This window comes from Hippoglossus hippoglossus, chromosome 16, assembly GCF_009819705.1.
Source record: "Hippoglossus hippoglossus isolate fHipHip1 chromosome 16, fHipHip1.pri, whole genome shotgun sequence".
Taxonomy (NCBI): domain Eukaryota; kingdom Metazoa; phylum Chordata; class Actinopteri; order Pleuronectiformes; family Pleuronectidae; genus Hippoglossus; species Hippoglossus hippoglossus.
In genome coordinates, this window is record NC_047166.1 from 17,357,777 (window position 1) to 17,375,820 (window position 18,044).

At 38.8% G+C, this 18,044-nt stretch overlaps 1 protein-coding gene across 1 annotated transcript in view; it reads left to right on the plus strand.

The window, feature by feature from the left end:
• cobl (cordon-bleu WH2 repeat protein) overlaps positions 1-18,044 on the plus strand; it is a 56,040-nt gene that overhangs the window by 8,473 nt on the left and 29,523 nt on the right. The window contains 6 exon segments of the mRNA XM_034610956.1: positions 5,810-5,989; positions 8,143-8,353; positions 10,987-11,215; positions 12,017-12,061; positions 12,741-12,829; positions 13,118-13,189. Of these exon segments, the coding sequence (XP_034466847.1) occupies positions 5,810-5,989; positions 8,143-8,353; positions 10,987-11,215; positions 12,017-12,061; positions 12,741-12,829; positions 13,118-13,189 (826 nt within the window).

The following is an 18,044-nucleotide window of genomic DNA, read 5'->3' on the forward strand; positions in this document are numbered from 1 at the left end:
TTGAATATTTTGATGTTTTGAAAAATAAGTCATGGTTGACATGTATAATGTTAGGCGCCATATTGACTTTTAGGAAATTTTGCAGTGGCATTATTCTGCTATTCATGTCGTCAATATCTGCCTCCTCTTATGCAGTTTTTAATGGGACCACCTTGCTCACCAAACAAATCAGAGATTAACTGCCTATATCAGAGTAGCATAAACTTTAACCCCATAGAAAGCAACAGAGATACAAAAAATGCCTACAGAGTCATACATTTCTTTCTTGGCTGTAGTAGTGAATAATGAGGCTATGGTGTGTGTGCCATCTCTCCAGTGGCATTATCATTGAGACAGTTCACTTGGCATTGCAGTGAGCTGTGGTTGTAACTACATGAATGGTAATATGAGCATCAAGGCATATGCTGAATTAGACAGTTGTGTGCCTAGCAACTGCAAACAAATGCTTTACTGGGCTCCCATGTCTCCAATACTCCCTTATTAAACAGATAATCTTTCTGTCTTTTCCCTGTGTCATTGCTCATTTCTGTCTCTCTATCTCTGGGTCACTCACCCTTTGTGTGCATGCATCGAAAATCCACAGCTGCTACTAAACTGAAGCCTGCTCTCTTCCGCAGTCAAGTGGTATAAATATAGGTTGCCATGGGGACACCATGACACCCAAGGGGTATGCTGGGTTGGTAGCAGGATTGTGTGTGAGTGTGTTTAGAGTGTGAGGGGAGTGGCGGAGGGTCCAGGATGTGTATCATTCATGCTGTGTTCAATGCACAAAAGGAGGGGAAAATTCAAGTGTCCACACTGTGGCTGTGGCTATAATGTGCATGTGTGAGTACTTGCATGTAAGTGGGTGACTGAACTTTTGAAGTGGCACTCATGCTCACTTTGCTGATGTTTGCACTCTCAGCTGAGTTCTCTATTCCAAATAATATTCCAAGTTTTCAAGCTGAGTCCATTTGGAAAATATGTATCTTTTTTCACTGTATTTAAAAAAACATAAGTTACAGCATTGTTTTTAATTAATTCCAGAGCACAGTCATTTATTTTACAGTACCACTTCTATACTTTATATCAGACTTTTGGATTTAGTGATTTTCTTAAGCAGAATGAGTAAGTCTAGCGGTTTGAGATAAAGGATTGAATCACCATTGTTGAGGTCAAACCATCAACCTAAAGGAAAGGCTTTTTAGCTCCGATGAAATCTTGTCTTGTACAGTGTTATTATATTCAAATAAATGGGGGACATTTATATTGTTTAATCCTTATTAAATGCCACAAAACTTTGGTTTCATCCATTGTTTATATCCTCAGAAAGCACATAATGAATGTAGGTCACTCGGCGCAATGTTTTTGGCCAATTAATCTGCTCCATTCCCAATTGGTTGTCTTCATTAAAGGATAGTAACTCATTGTTGCAGTGATCCTATTGTATCACACCGACGGGACGTCTCTGACTGAGGACACGTCTGGCTGTCTGTCTATGTGATGACCGTCTCTTGAACCGACTTACTGACTTCATGAGTCTTTGCAGCTCTGTGTGCCACCTTAAATCATACATGGATTCACTCACATCCACAAAAGACTTTATTTCTTACATTGGGTCAGAATGTCGGTTTCGCTCTCACTGATGAAGGGAGCTATCAAGTGAGACGGCAAAAGATGGTTTTCAACTTAAAACAGGCCCCTTGTGAGTGGAATTTGTATTGGTGCAGGATGATGCTGACAGAGCACTATTCAGAGCATATACTAAAATATTCCGTTATTTTTACAAGACCTTCCACAGTGGGAGGTTTTAAGGCTGTGTTTCCATGGCTGGGATAAATACAGTCCTTGACAGTTATTTCTTTCCCCAAGAAAAACAAAACCCTTAAGGAAGTTGTCTCCAGTGTGTCTGATCAGTGTTATGTAATTTAACGAAGCATCTGACTGTAACCACATTTATTTGCATAGCACATGTGTTGCATGTATGCACTATTCTATTTCATATTTTTACTGATCAGTATATTTTCATTTGCACACAAACACAGTCATGCTTACACATACAGACATGATTTATCCTCCTGGGGGCTGTGATCAGGAATAAGCATGGTTGTATTTGGGTCAGGGAGGCGGCAGCGTGCACATGCACACACTGAAAATGTGCACACGCAGACATGTAGACACTGAGACTAATCTGTTAAAGAGGATCGCACAGAGACAGAAAATAGGATGAGTGGTAGGCTGTGTATAAGCATACGTCTTAAACTGTCACTGTTGTTTACTTTTCACTGAGAGCAAAGGTAATGGGTATAACAGTTTGTGAACACTTAAATATTCCACATATTGTATTCTATCACTGACCCACTGCTCAGTTTAGGCCTTTCAGAATGACATCATAGACACCTGAAGCTTTCAACTGGAGAGAGAAATCCACTTGTAGGAACCAATGAAGCAACACTTGCAAGCTACAGGCAACTCGAGCTGCATTGCTCTGATCATGTGACATGCATCATTCTCCACAATCCTCGATCATACACACCCTCCCAATCTATTTAAGGTGCAAAGATTTCCCATCAACCTTGTCAATGTCTCTGCTGTCCCGCGTCACTTTTGCTGTCTGTTGATTCAGCCCCTCTTCAAACGCAGCGTCCACCTGTAGGCGGGTTTAAGATATTTGCTAATCACTCCTGATTATATCAATGCAATCTTATCTAGGGAAGTGATAAAGTAAATTCCTAGATTCCAAACTCACCCTAACTATTTTCCGCTGCTGCATTTTAAAATGAGTTGTCTGACTGAAATACACTTGTATAGGAACTAAAATGTAACTGTAAATAATCCGGAATCTCGTATCCATCATATGGCTGTATCCAAAATGAACAGAGGCTTCTACCATTGTTCTCTGTTGTTTTAAGAGTTACAGTACATATAGTATATAAATATTCATCATTTTATATTGAAATAAGCTATTGACAACCCATCTGCAGTATTTGCTAAATATCTTGCACTAGCTATGTATTGTGTCCCAGTGTTAGCAAAGGCTGTGTGAAAAGTAAACTGGGGTAGATGTGGATGATTTTAGTTTTACATTTGCCAACCACTAGGGTAGTATTGAAACAGTTTGGTGTTTGATCCTAAGTGTTTACTTTTATCTGTGGTGTTCTTTGTTCACTCTTGTTTTCCACTTCCAGCTGCTCACACGCTGTCCTGGATGATTTTGTCACATGAGTCTTCAGCACCTTTGGCAGTTTAAAAGAATCCAGCATCTTTTATCCAGAATCTTACTTAGATTCATTAGATAGAACATTAATTTGAGTGCTATAAACACCTAAATCAACAACTATCTAATTTAATTGAATATAGTGAAAGAAATATATCCCTGTTAATGCTGCTAAGTCAGGTAAAAAGAACCAAGTGGTTCTGAAAGGTCCATTAGTAACCTTCTCTCTGTGTGTGTGTGTGTGTGTGTGTGTGTGTGTGTGTGTGTGTGTGTGTGTGTGTGTGTGTGTGTGTGTGTGTGTGTGTGTGTGTGTGTGTGTGTGTGTGTGTGTGTGTGTGTGTGTGTGTGTGTGTGTGTGTGTGTGTGTGTGTGTGTGTCCAAAGCCCATTTGAAATTCAGCCCCTGTAGCAGTTCAGCACTTACTGCCCCCTGTGCTGGAGCAGGGTTTCTTGTTTTTCCTTCGCTGCCTCTCTTTCTCCTGCTCACTCTTCCTCTCTCGTTCACTTGCTCATTCTAACTCTGTGGGAGACTAGGCTTTTCCTAAAGGAGTCTTTGTGTGTGAGAGAGAGGGAGGGAGATGGGGGAGAGTCAAATGTTATGGTGAGAAAAACAGCAAGTGAGATGGAGAGAAGGATACTGGGTGACTGTGTTAAGCCTGGCTGAGGCCCAGTCCTTCGGTTCTACAGGGCCCAGTTCTTTTTACCTTCAAAAATATAAGAATCTCATACATTTACTGGTCTCTAAGCTGCTCATCTTTTCCCATCTTAATAACTAAAGGAGTAAACCATATATGTCTTAAATCCAATTTTAGTCACAACCCCTTGCAGTTAATGATTAGAAATTATTTTCATGTGATGAGACTATATTGTCTGTCAGTCCCATGATGTTCATCCACTGAAAAGCATTTTCTACATTGCATAATGTGTCCTGTGTGTAAAAGTTTGTTGATATTCGACGTAGCTGTTAATGATTAACTTAAGCCAGGTTAGAGTCCGCTCACTGCGCTATGTTCATGTGCATTCTCACCTCTCTGGGCGTTACCTTGAAGGGTACTGCATCATACTCAACCAGCGCACATATTCTCAATGGAACAGGCGAATCCTCGGAACTGGATTTATAAACAGTCTGATATATAACACTTTTGGAACACTTAATCAACTCAAGGACTGCCTCTGACGTGAGTGGGATGTTTTTTTGAAAGTTATCTACATCTATTATTTGTGTTGTGAAGACAGACAGGGAGTGTGTGCAGAAACGTGTCGTATAGAAAAGCTATTTGTCATTGTAGCAGTGTTTGAATTCTGTCTAATCAGCTGTCTCTGTCAGACTAAGCACAGTTTATGTTGAACCGAGGTCAAATGTGCAGATAGCAGCATCTCGTCGATTGCATGTCATTGACATCTGGTACGTCTCCACCCATACGAGCTGTGGTTTGCACGTGGATTTGTGCGCTTGTCTATGTTTTTCTGAGCCTACAAATACATTTGTCTGCCCAGATATTGCTGCTTTGAATAGTTATTGGTGCTTCAAGAATGTACTACACATGACGGATTGCCAATCAGTTAATAATATGATGAGTGATGTTTTTTGCGTTAATTTTCCTTCAGAATGATTTTTGGGAAAAAATTATAATCTGACACATTTTCTAAAAGCAAGAGTAAGCATTCTTAAGGGTGATTAAATATTAGAGAATGTGTTATTATTAATGATTATATTAATATTCAGAGGAGTCTGGGTAAAGTTGGATAAACAGCTGCTCAAGACCGGCTCTTCTTGACAAATTCGTCATCTCAGAATGTCTGTAGAGTGTTATGTAATCTTAGTGAAGAGAGAAAGAAACAGAATAAAGTCATTGGTGTTCAGTCTGCTCCCGAGGAGGTGACAGTGGGTTGTTGTTCGTTACGATGCGCTGCTGTCTTACTGAGACTAAACATGGAGCATCTGCATAATTATCTACATAATGCAATTTGTTTAAACAATAATAGACCACAATGGCAGTCAATAGAGCGCATACCTCAGCCAAGGCTCAATTCAATCACCTTGTGAAACCACAGTAAATAAGCTGGATCCGATTTTTATTTTTGAACCGCACCAAAATGCACACACTGATAAATCAGTCCCTTACATATGCCAGATCAAAACTCCTTGGGAAATAAGTGAAAATGTAAAAAAAACACCCTATGTTAGAGAAAGTGATGAGAAAAAATATGGATTTCTTTTCCAGATTTGCACCAAAATTTGATGGCTTTTCTCTCGGCCCAAATCCCAACCTTGCACCAAATTTTGGGGAAATCTGTTTTGTAGTATTTGCATAATTCTGACAAACAACCAACAGACAGTTAAAGAGTTACAGTGTGAACATAATTCCTCAAATGAAAAAGGTGTGTTACTAAAAAATGATAAACTCATTTATAGTGAGTGTATACATTTTTTTTTTTAGCAACACAACTTTTGGATCGGTTGACTGTCTTGTAAACCTGACACTCAAGTACCACATGTATGAATGCCTGTTGTTTACCTACTTTATTTAAAGGAAAACCTACAATGAAGGAAACTACAACAAAAAGTTAATAATATTCCTTATTGTGTGTCTTTGCTGTTGTCAATGATCAGGAACAGAATGAAGGCACGTGCCCCACCTCCGCCGCAGGCCCCTCAGCCCGCCCCACGCCACATCTTCAAAAACGCTGATGGAGGAGGAATGGAGGCCAAGGAGAATGTGCTAATGCCCGAAGTGGATTTCAAGCTAACTCTGCCACATGGATACCAGACTACTGTAACAGAGGACGGCAGGTGAGAGGAAACGGACTGTGACACAAATATTTTACTTTACATTACACTTGTTTCTTATAAAAACTTCTTTCTCACAGCAAAATGTCTATTCACACTTACATTTTAATATTCATTTCTGTCAATATATTAACCGTAATTTATGTTTAACCAGACAAACAGTAATAGACGTGTTTGTTGTTGGGTCTGTATGGGTTGCTCTGCCAGGGAGGCCCTGTCAAGGGGTCCCATTCCCAGTCTCAGCACAAGCTTTGTCCCAGAGAGTGGACAGATTAGGCCTGACCTGCTACTGTCCTCTGCCCCTAATGAGCTTCTCTCCTTTGGGGCAGAAAATTAGGGACGCCTCCCTGGCACAGAACAAGGTGCTCGCTTAAAAGCATGGAAGCTTCTTTTTTATCATTATTAAAAGGCCAGCCACTGACTCTGTGAGACTTCTAACTACTGTAGAAGAAGGTATTTTAGTTTATCAGAGTATATTTGTTCACTTAAACATGTAGAACTATTATGCAACCCTTTCAGATGGCCTACATTGCTTAAAATTATTACAAAAGATTGTGGCTAGTACTACAGCCAAAGGGCTCCACTTTGCTATTGTCTAGCTTCCTCTATTTATCTGATATAAGATAATGAAACTGGACATCCATCAGGGTTTCCTTATTCCAGATCATTTACAGAAAGGAATGCGTGACATTACATTTTATCTTCAGATGTGCTGTGTTTACTGTTGTCCTTCTGACACTGCTCATTAACAATATCAAAACCTGATATTTGATAACACACATGGTATTAGTTCATATGGCTGAGGTGTCCTAAACACATATGTCCTATAAAGGGCTAATACTAAATAGTACAACCCCTGAACTATCAATTGATTAATTAACACAGTAAATGTTGTAAAGTGATGTCGGCAATTGTAACAACACAAACTTATCTGCATTAAGTAGCTATAAAGTTAGATAATTCATTATTTCCACTCAGCTATACAGTATATTCATAATCAGATTTGGTTGATTCTTTGTTCTAAAATCTTGCTTACCTTTAGATTAATATTCAAACTCAGTAAGTCATTTTATGACTGCACCAATGAATCAAATGAAAACATAAATGTCTGTCTCATGCATAATCTCAAACATAACTTCCTGTGTTGTTATTTTCCATGATTAGAAATGTATGATTTGGACCATACCAAAGTTTTAGTTGACGCTCACTAGGAATGAACAGTGATTGGCCACAAGCACAAACTAAAAAAGTAAAACCAGACATTTGAAAAGTGACATGTTTTCAATACTGGATTACTCTAAATTGGCTTAAAAGCTCTTAACACAGGACACTGTGTGTTTTGATTGCAGATTGTCGCTTTAGTTGTAGACTCTTTGCATTTGTTAGTGATCGTCATCAATAGTGTCCTTTGTAGGAGTATCTCTCTCAGTTCTGTCATCTGATCTGGTCGTTCCCAGAAAACACCGACACTGTCTCCTGGTTTCTTTATCTGATGATTGACAGATACCACTATAGGTCTCCTCACTAACTGCACCACACACACACAATCACACACACACACATGCATGTGAAATTAGCTTATTATTGCCATTATATCATGGGAAGCTGTTCAGAGGTTCTGTTTAGATAAACTACACAGATTCAGCATGCGATAAATGGCCTTTTTTTATTCTCCTGCAAAAGTAAAGTTGTATCTGAACACTTCTAAGCTGTGAACTTTTTCTTGGTTAAATGGTTAAATTTGGGTTTGCATTTTCTGGTAGTAAAATCCTGTCATTGTAAGACAATCAGTGCAAAATGTCCCAAAAATTGTGTATTTAAACAGAAGGATTTAAGAGAAAGACAACCTTTTGATTACCGTCATTCTAAACTATGGCTGTGAAAATGGCTCTGTGAATTCCTGTCCTTTGTGTCTATCTTTCTTTCTAAGCTCATCTGGTTTGTTGTATGACATTATTACTATTCTCTGTACCGGAGCTTAAGCTAGGCAGGCGTTGTAACCCTATCTTCTCCCCTTCCTCTGTCTCTCTTTCTCCCTTACTCCCCATCTCTCCCCTCTTTCTTCCAAACTCCCTCGCTCCCTGTCTCCCTCGTCCCCCCACCCCCTCTTTCACTTTCTCTCTCTCCTCCCTTCCCTCGGTTTCTCCCTCCCTCAGTAAGGCGCTGATGGACCTACTGGTCGAGCTCTGTAGCCGATACCACCTGAACCCGGCACTGCACACCCTAGAGCTGCTGTCGCCCGAGGGTCACCCTCTGGGGTTCAAGCCCAACTCTTTGCTGGGCTCCCTCAACGTGGCCTGTGTCCTCATCAAGGAGAAAGTCTGGGAGGAGAAAGTGCTGCGCAGACCGGCGCCTAAAGTGCCAGAGGTGAGTCACAGAGGAGCCTGATTCTGTGATCTGGATGTTCTTTGGATTTTCTACTTGTCACAGCATATTTAAAACCTTCTTAAACGAGGTGGAATATGCTTGGCCTGGATTATTATGTTTTTTGATTGCAGACACATTACTAATATATAAGTCAGATAATGACAACCAGGAAAAAAACTTCTCCAATATGCCCATGTTTTGTCGTGTGTTACGCATGAAGCAATGCAGATGAATGTATCCCAGGATGCCTGAGAAAGAGCTTTTCCTTTTTTATAATAGTTGTACAGTCTGCATGGACCTTACCCAGAAGCCCTGTATAATATTCGTCCCTTCCCTCTCTACCTTTTACCGCTGACTGCTGGCAGAAAGCAAGGCCAGTGAAACCTGTAAGGGCCCATGCTAAGGTAGGAAGCCAGCTGGGATCAAACTGGCCAAGCATGACGTTGGTGTCAGTTCTCCCTCAGTTTTACTCGTGTGCCATTTCATCCGTCCTTTCCCCTATATTTAATTTGTATGTGTTTATACAGCTCACTTGTCTATCTGAACTTATTTTTTCGACTGAGCATTAGCCTCTCTGTCTCTCCTCTTTTCTCTGGCTTCTCTCTGTTCTCCTCCTACAGTTTGAATATTTGATGAGTGCCTTACCTTTAGTTACCATGCATTATTTCTCTGCTCTTCTTAGGGCTCACTGGCTGCTCTCTCTCCTTTTGACCCTATCTGGACTCAGGCCAGAGACTGACACTATTTCACACGCTGCCGACAGTCATCCTGTCATGCCATCATGTCTGCTCATTGTACCACCACTCTCAGCAGTTAAAATGCACACTTGAAATACTGTGTGCTTTATTCCCACTTCATTAGATTTGCTCAGATAAAACTATGTAGCCTCTAAACTTTTTTAAATCCTTCCCTTGTGAGGACTGTAAAGTTTGGCTTGTGTTGGAACTGTTGAGGAGGTTGAATCAACTTAATAGTAGATATATTTAGAGGTGTTTCTAATACTTGATCTACTCTCATTGAATGAATGTGTTGGACAAAAAACTGTATCCATTATGAAAGATGAATTCATCCATTATCAATGCCAAACTGGAATCGAAACCATGAATCCTGCTGTAAGGCGGCCATGAAAAAGAAATATGATTGAGTAAAATATAGTACAATCAAAATGATTATATTTGTATACAGTATAATTTACTGGAAAATGAGGAATAAAGCTCACCATGAATAGAAACCATGACAAAACAAACAGACAGTAGAGTCTGTATGAGTATTTCAGTGATATTTGAATCCTTGATGTGACACTACAATAAACATTCAACTTATCTCAACCTTTTTAAATGTGATGTATTGATTGCAATACACTGTTTGTAGACCCTTAACAAAGCTACTCACTTTTGGGTCAAACACCTTCATGATGGTTTTTGATAGTGACTAATTCATACATCTGCCAAGGTATAGCAGGTATTTCTTCCCTCTTTCGGTCTATTTAACCATCTGATATCTACTCCTTACATATCCAGACTGGTAAATATTGGCACTGTTGGCACACATCATAAACACACCCAAGACAACAAAAAAAGCCATCTCCCTTGTTTCGCTCCATCAAAGGACCATTTCTCCTGACCTGTGAGTTAAAAATGCATAATCTTCCCTGTGCTCATTCATGCTTTCAAAGGAAGGAAACCAAACTGGCTCCTCTTGTCATATTTCCATAACAATGCTGACTGTCAAACTAATGGATAACTGTAAAATGATAAGACCTTGGCAGAAGCCTGCACCCTAAGCACATTCCAGTATTTCAAGCCCTGTTCCCTGAAGTAATACATAACTTCGCAGGCCACTTAACGTGATATACAGAAGCCACTGAAGGGCCACCAACTGAAGAGCCATTTTTTTTATTCTTTAGCCTCTTGACTCCAGAGTGGACTGTGTGTTTTTTCAGAGGCTTATGCAGACCACTTGTGATAAAGCTCGCAGTACACAGTGCCACATCCGTCTGTTCTTCATTACAGGACTCTATGTAGTGTTGTGGGATTGACTATGTAACTATGTGTTGTTACATAAACACAGACACTATCTCAAGCCTATTAAATGTTAGAATTTCTTTCAGCCACCAAACTTTAACCTTGAGTTACTCATTACTGAAGTGTCTTCACTTATGTGTCTTTTTCTTCCTCTGCTCCTCACCTTTAACATGTGTTTTGTTCCTATTCCAAAAGAAGATTAAAGAGTGAGTTAATTACAGGTAAAACATTGTACTGTTGTAATCTTTTAACACTTAATATTCATAGGGCAGCTCAATTCAGTTTACCTTTTCTGTCTGGTCTGTCAACCTTTTTTAGTTGTTACTGCTTAAATGCTCAAATCTATCAATTGTCTGCTAGGACACTCAGTAAGCTCTGATTATTTTTGTCTTATTTATTATATTGAGACCAACCTCTTTCCTTTTTGTCTATCCCAGAGATGTAGCTGATACAAGACCTTCACTTTGTATACTTCCGTTTCCTTTTCTGGTCCACTGGAAAAAGGAGTTTTCTTTTTTAAGAAAATCCTGTTGCAGAATGAGAAAAGTGTGTCCTCATTAGCTAGTTGTTAGACACTGATTTTTTGTTCTATTCTCCCGTTTGTATCAGAAAACAGTTCGTTTGATGGTGAACTACCACGGCAGCCAGAAGGCGGTGGTACGGGTCAACCCGTTGGTACCACTCCAAGCTCTGACGCCAGTCATCTGTGACAAGTGTGAGTTTGACCCTGCTCATGTCCTGCTCCTGAGGGACGGCATCAGTCGCCGCGAGTTACCGCTGGATAAATCTCTGACAGAGCTGGGGATAAAGGAGCTCTACGTACACGATCAAACTCTAGGTAAATGTTAAACATGATTCTGTTTGTCATTTTCTGGTCCTTCAAAGGTTATGGTGCATTTTATATCACTCAATGTAAAATTCACACTATTGAAACTGAGTCAAAATCATTTAAAAAATGTATGGATTTCAAAAATAATTCTTGTATTATTTGGAATAATATCCCGTTGTTGCATTTAATTACTGAAATAGTCAATTAATCAAGGCATGTATCAATACTCATCCAGCTATTGGAGCATTATCTACTGATAGTTCTCATGGGCCCCCGATATTCATAAAAATTTGTGGATTTGAGAAAAAAAAGACTGCTGTGTTGGGCCTGGAAAGTGCTTAGGAAGAAATATAAGGTTTTGCTGTGTTTCTGACTCTGTTCAGGGTTTCAATAATAAGTCTAGTGGGAAGTTAAATTATGGTGTAAGACTTGGTGTTGTTGTTCATTACCATGGTAACAGTCCACACCCAGTTATCATTCTTGTCATTGTGTGTGATCTGTGAGGAAAGACTTGTGGTTTATGGTTTAAGCAGGAACATTTTGAACATTATGTAATTTATATGGTCAGATACTATTACACAATGATTATATCTTGGTTTTAACGTCTTGCAGTTATTGTAAAGGACATGTAATCAAAGGAAAATCTATAAATTATTTAGATTATGTCAGAGTAGTAGTATATAAAATGCTAATGTTTTTTAAACCTCTGGTTAAATTCTACCAACAGTGTTGTCGTGCAAATTCAGTAACACAATCAGTTCTTTAGTTAGTACGACTGAATGTTTTTTCACACCTTCTCATGTTTTCCAGTTCTCCTGCATAAAATGGCCTCTGCTCCAGTTCTAAACTACTCAGGTATTAGTCATGATAAGTCGTGTCCGTGTGGCTGGTTCCATTCAAATCCATGTAGCCGTTTAACCCAATGGACTCCTGCTTGCTTATTAACTCCCTTATTTAGTGCGATTAACATGCGTGTTTGCTTATTAGTCGTCTGCCTTCAAATAATTAATTTGTCAATGTAATATGTGCCAACATCATCAATGGGCAACCGCTTTAAATGATTTATGATTAAGTCACCTTGACATTTTTTTAGAAGCCAAACAACGCAGTAGTATAGGTCTGCGATGTTCTTAATGGTTGGCTGACCTTCTCGCTCTGTCCTCAAGCCAACAGTGTTATCTGGACACATTCTTATTTACTGCTTTGTCAACTGTAAAGGTGAGAGAGGGGGTGCTGGAGAAAAATAAAGGCACAGCGCCCTCTGCTGAGGAAAATCAGTACACGCAAACAAGTTGTGTATTTAGACAATATCAAGCTATCAAGTATTTAGAATACAAAAAACAGACATTTCTCTTTGCTGAGTGAAGCAACTTAACTGGATTATGTTTAAGTGTGAATATTGTTGTTCACCTAATTCATCTGTGCATGTAAGAACAATTTGCCTCTCACTGCTACTAAATTCCTCATAAAATTGTTCTCAGCATGACCCTTATCTCCTTGCTTCTACACTCATTTAACTCTTTTGTTTTTGAAGACTCCATTCGCTCCAGTACCACCAGTTTGGGCAAAGCAGAGAAGAAAGGCCTCCTGGGTATCTTCCAGTTCAGCAGGAGGAAATCCAAGGTAAGACTCCACGTTGCTGTTTTTGTTTTTGGGCAAAATGTGTTCATTTATCCGCAGTAATACCTGATAATTACTGAATAAGATCAAAATAAATAACTGACCACAAAGTTCAGGTGTGATTTATCTGCACAATGCGAATTTTTAAACCACAATACTTTACAAACTAACTTGTGGTGTGGAGTGGTGCATGCCAGTGATGCTTATTCCTGTTGATAGCTGAGGCAGGATTAATGCATGATGCAACTGAACAGTTGAATGCTGCATGTGAGCTGTGCCTTCCGTTTGCAGACGGAGGAAACATCTGTGGACATGGATGACTGTGATGATAAAGTAACTCAAAATACTGACACACAACCCAATGTAAGTATTACTGACACATCTGGAAATGTCCAGATAAGTGAAATGAAAGTGGGATTTAGTTCTATTGTCATCTCACTTAAACGCGTCTCTGGAGCAATCCACTCATATCTTACAGGTGGACATAATAAGAGAAACCCTTCTACAATATGAGACCGATCAGTAACAACAACACAAACTACAAACAAACTTCAAACATCACCACAGGGTTGACAAACTGAAAAAAAGGCAGTAACAGCATTGAGTAATTCATCATGTGGTTTGGTGGTTCCTGTTGTTATGTCCATTCTTTTCTTCTTCTTTCCTGCACGGCTGTTGATAATTTGATATGGCATTCAGTTTGACGAATTAAGTCTGCAACATTTATTTGATAAAAAAACAAGTGATGATGTCTATCAACATTTTGAAAATAAGTTAAATACCAAATAACTTCTGTTTATGACTGGTTAAGTTTTTTGGTTCATAATGAAAAACATTCTAACTTGTCATTATTTTAGAAATTTTTTGAGTAAATATTTTATTGTTTAATCAGTACAATTTTAATCATGACAGCAGTTGAATCATTAGTAATTAGACATTAGATGGTATAGTAAAAAAACAAGAAACGATTAATGTGAAGATCTTGTACATTTGGAAAAATAAAGAAGGCTCACATAGCTTGCTCTCATGTTTGTGCCAGTACTTGTCTCCCTGAATGTCCATCACAAAGGGAGATTGTGCAAAGTTAGCATCAACTATGGAGTCTCAATGGCCACATAATAGGATATATATATATTGGACATTTTCCTTGAAGCACATAATAGGACCTTGTTGCGCTTGTAAAATTTGATTGTTGAGTTGTTATGTGGGCTCATATCCTCCAGAGGGCAGCATCTGTCCTCAAAAGGTTAGTCGTCTGCTCATCCCAGGCCAATACAGGAACAGTGCTGCTGCAGTTCTGGCTCCCACTCCCTTTTCTTTTCTACCAGTGTCTACTGCCTAATATAATGACTTTAGATAACACTGTTGTATAGTGAGATATATATATATATATATATATATATATATATATATATATATATATATATATATATATATATATATATAGCTCTTATCCAGCAGTCATCATGAATGAGGTAGTGTAAAGTAAGTACTGATCCATGATCAGTGACCCAGGAAGATCGGCCGTAAATGATTCAACTCAAACCAGCCAAATGTGTTTGTGGCTGGGAACATCAAAACTTAATCATCTTTTAACATTGGCTTCAATGCTCAAATAGAAGTTTTGTGTGTATGTGTGTGTTTTTGTGTGGGAAGTGCATCCATGTTGAACCAGACGTACATTTAGATGCCGCATTAAGCAACTCTCCATCTTTTATATCTATAACTCAATCACGCTAATTAGATTTTGAAGCCATGGAGCTCAGTTGAGCAGCAGTTATCTGTGGCTCACCTCAGATCAATATGGCATTTGATTTTATTAGCTAGAAAAAAAACACTGCCTGGCCCCCCCTCATGTTCACTTCACTCGTTCTGTGAAATACAAAGCCCCTGGTTTAACTTCTCCACCCTTTCCCTCTTTGTTCGCTGTGTTGTTGAATCATTGTCACCACTCTCTCCTTCCTTGTCTAAGCTGTCTGTGTGCTCTTCTTCATCCTCTGTGTTTTTTATGTCTTCATCAGATACTTCTGACAACATATCTTCCTTCAAAATATTTCTTTAGGATTTGAAAAAAAACCCAGCAACAATGAAGAAAGACAGTGAAGGGAAAAGGGGGGGAAACATGGCAGCAGAGCATGATAAGACATCAAATCTAACAGTTTTTTCTTATTTGCTTTGATTTGAAAGTTTAGAATTTATTCAAAACACAAATGTATCTGAGACATTCAGAGCTAAGTTCTATTTAATTATATTGATATTTCTCAGCCGTATCTGTCTCTTTCCAATGGGATTTAATGCAGCTGGGCTTTTTCTCTCTGATATGATTGTTTCTCAGTCAGGGACTGTTATCAGACCACACACATGCATTTGTGCACACAAGCAAACTCACACACATACTGTGTTATCAGCCTGAAGGCATCAGATTACCCTACCTTGGCTACATTAGCACTAAAAGCCCAGCCTCTTATCTCTAATTGTTCATTAGGGGCTAATCGACTGTGTGTGTTTGTGTGTGTCTGTGTGTGTGTGTGTGTGTGTGTGTGTGTGTGGTCTTAAAACACTAACATGGTCAGAGAGCATCATGTTATACAGCCATGCTGCTTCTGACATAAAATAGGGACATTAGTGCTTGTTTATTCTCTTCTTCTTTTTGAGATTAAATAAAACCAAGGCCCATATTTATCAATCAGATCATATTTATTAATGAAACAATCTCAGAGTGGCAGAAATGTGGCCCCACTTTAGGTACTTAACTTTGTTAGCTTAGGAAGGACATCCTACCGTTGCTAACCTCATGATAACAGCAATTGAATGCAATCACCAGAGGCAACAATTTGGGAGCCTCACAACCGTGAAATCGTTTTTCAGACCTTAAAGTTCAGATACCACTTAAGGAAGCAGGATTCTAAATCTCAAGATAATACAGAAACTGTTGAATATCAAGGATTTCTAAGTGGCATAAATTGTTGATATAGTCTCACCAAGTAAAATGCATTCCAATAGGAATGGGAAATAAAACGATATAATTAATTATTGCAATGTAATTTTCATTAATAGCAATATAACAAGGGTTTGATATATATATAAAATGTTTATCAAGTGTTTGTCATTCTCTGCTCATAAAACCTTCACTTATTACTTAAAATAAATAATTATGTGACATTTATTGTGATAATTATTGTTATCGAGTGAAGTAATTGATATTATATATGAGTAGAATGCAAAGATGCATATAGCTTATGGACCAAAAACCTACCTGATTATTTTCCAAAATAATGCCACAGCCTTCACAAATGCACTCTGAAATTAATTTTGGTGCAGATATTGTCATTGTAGAACTCTACATTTAAGTTTTGGTGATATTTTTTATATATCTGTGTTTACAAAGTGACTCCCCCATTAGAGTCTTGTTTTTGATACAACCGATCCTGCAGAGAGAAGTTTACACGATGGTGTACCAGTACACCATGACATCATTGTTAGGTGAGGTCACAGGTAAAAAAAGTGCACATTTCTGGCCACGCCCAACCACCAGCGATCTTTGGTACAGTGATAGGTGAAAGAGACTTTCAGTCTAGAGGACGGACATATACATACAAAACTATGATCTTGTTTTGAATGTTGCGGCGTCTTTCTCAATATTGGATTATAAGTGTAGCTTAACCTTAAAAAGTATAAAATCTGCAACTTCTCATTAATTTCATTTCACTCTTCTCAATATAACCAACCAATATTGTGTGTTTTACTTTGCAAAAGGAGAACTAGTTCTCCTCGTTCAATATATGTGAAGGAGTATTCTTCTCCCTCTGAAGTGAGACAAAGTGCGATTCTGACATTTTTGAAAGGCCATCAAAGACTGTGACTATCATTTTCAGATTTACATTTGTGGTTTGTAGTGGGATTAGTTAGGCATTCTCCTGAGATGCATTGTTTTAATTATGTCCCCTGGCGATGCAGATGTTTAATAGATTCCTCTAAGGTTACACACACTTAGAAAATTTGAGCGCACCCAGAGCTTGGGTTCCCCTCAAGTGCTGGAGTGCATTTGCTAGTATTTTCCTCTCTGGCTGTTTTGACAGATTTTAGATTTTTCACCAAGGGGAAAAAGTCGAAGAGAGAGGGTGAGGAAGTCAGGCAGAGTTCATGTGAATTTTCTGCTTTGAACATTTTATTTTTGGGGAGGTGAGAAACAAGCTCCTTTTTTTCAAAAGCTGGAAATGGCATCAATCTTTCACTTCCAACATTTCTTTTTTTGTTCTGTCAACCTCCACATGCCATCTCTACTACCCCCCCCCCCCCCCCCCGTGCCCTGCTCTTACCCCTGTCAGTCACAGTGTGCCACGCGTTGACCTGACCATAAAGATTTTCATCCTGTAATTTTATTCTAACTCAAGTTGAAGTTGTTATTACAATGTTAATGTCCCTATTTCGTGTTTGCAATTAGTGGGATTTTTACATATTTGTTTGTGTTTTGTATGAATCACAGAAATACTGAAGCGCCCTTTCATCTAGTCAAAAAAATCTATTAACATCTGCTAACATCTGGCTTTTAGACACAAGTTCTAATGGGCTCCGACTCCAATTGGCAGGATTTGAAACATGACACTCTGGTGAACTCGCAAACTTGGCAAGCCAGCTAGGTGAGAGAGCACCTCAGTTTTCAGTGCGTTGGTGACGTTGAACATGACTCACCAGGGGAAAAAGAACAGAAAAGCAAACTCCTCTGCTGGCAATGGGGAAGGAGTCAGTCACCTCTTAGCAGGTCTACCCGTGTTTAAAAAAAAACTAATTTTGGTGTAAAGCTGTATTTGTTACCTTGGTTATTGCTAAGATGGAAAACCAAACTTCAAATCCTGAAAAGGAGCAAGGGTATAGAAAGTAACAGTTTCCGTCCCCTGTAACTGAACTCACGTTGCAGTGTGAGCTTAAGGTCAAATCGATTCTGTATTTAAAGATGATGGTTTAGTGTTTTGATTCTCATTAGATTGAAGACACACTTTGAACAAGCCAATCCATTATCCGTCTCGTGTTAAACGGTAGTGTTATTCTGGATGTTGTGTCTGTCCTCCACCCTCTTTCCATTTTGATAATCTACTGTCACATGATACATCAACACTCACTATAAGTTTTTAATATAATGGGGATAGTGTCTAGATATAAAGTGAGATTTTTTTAAAGGTTATAAGTGGCTGAAGTGCTCGCAACAGGTTTGTTACTA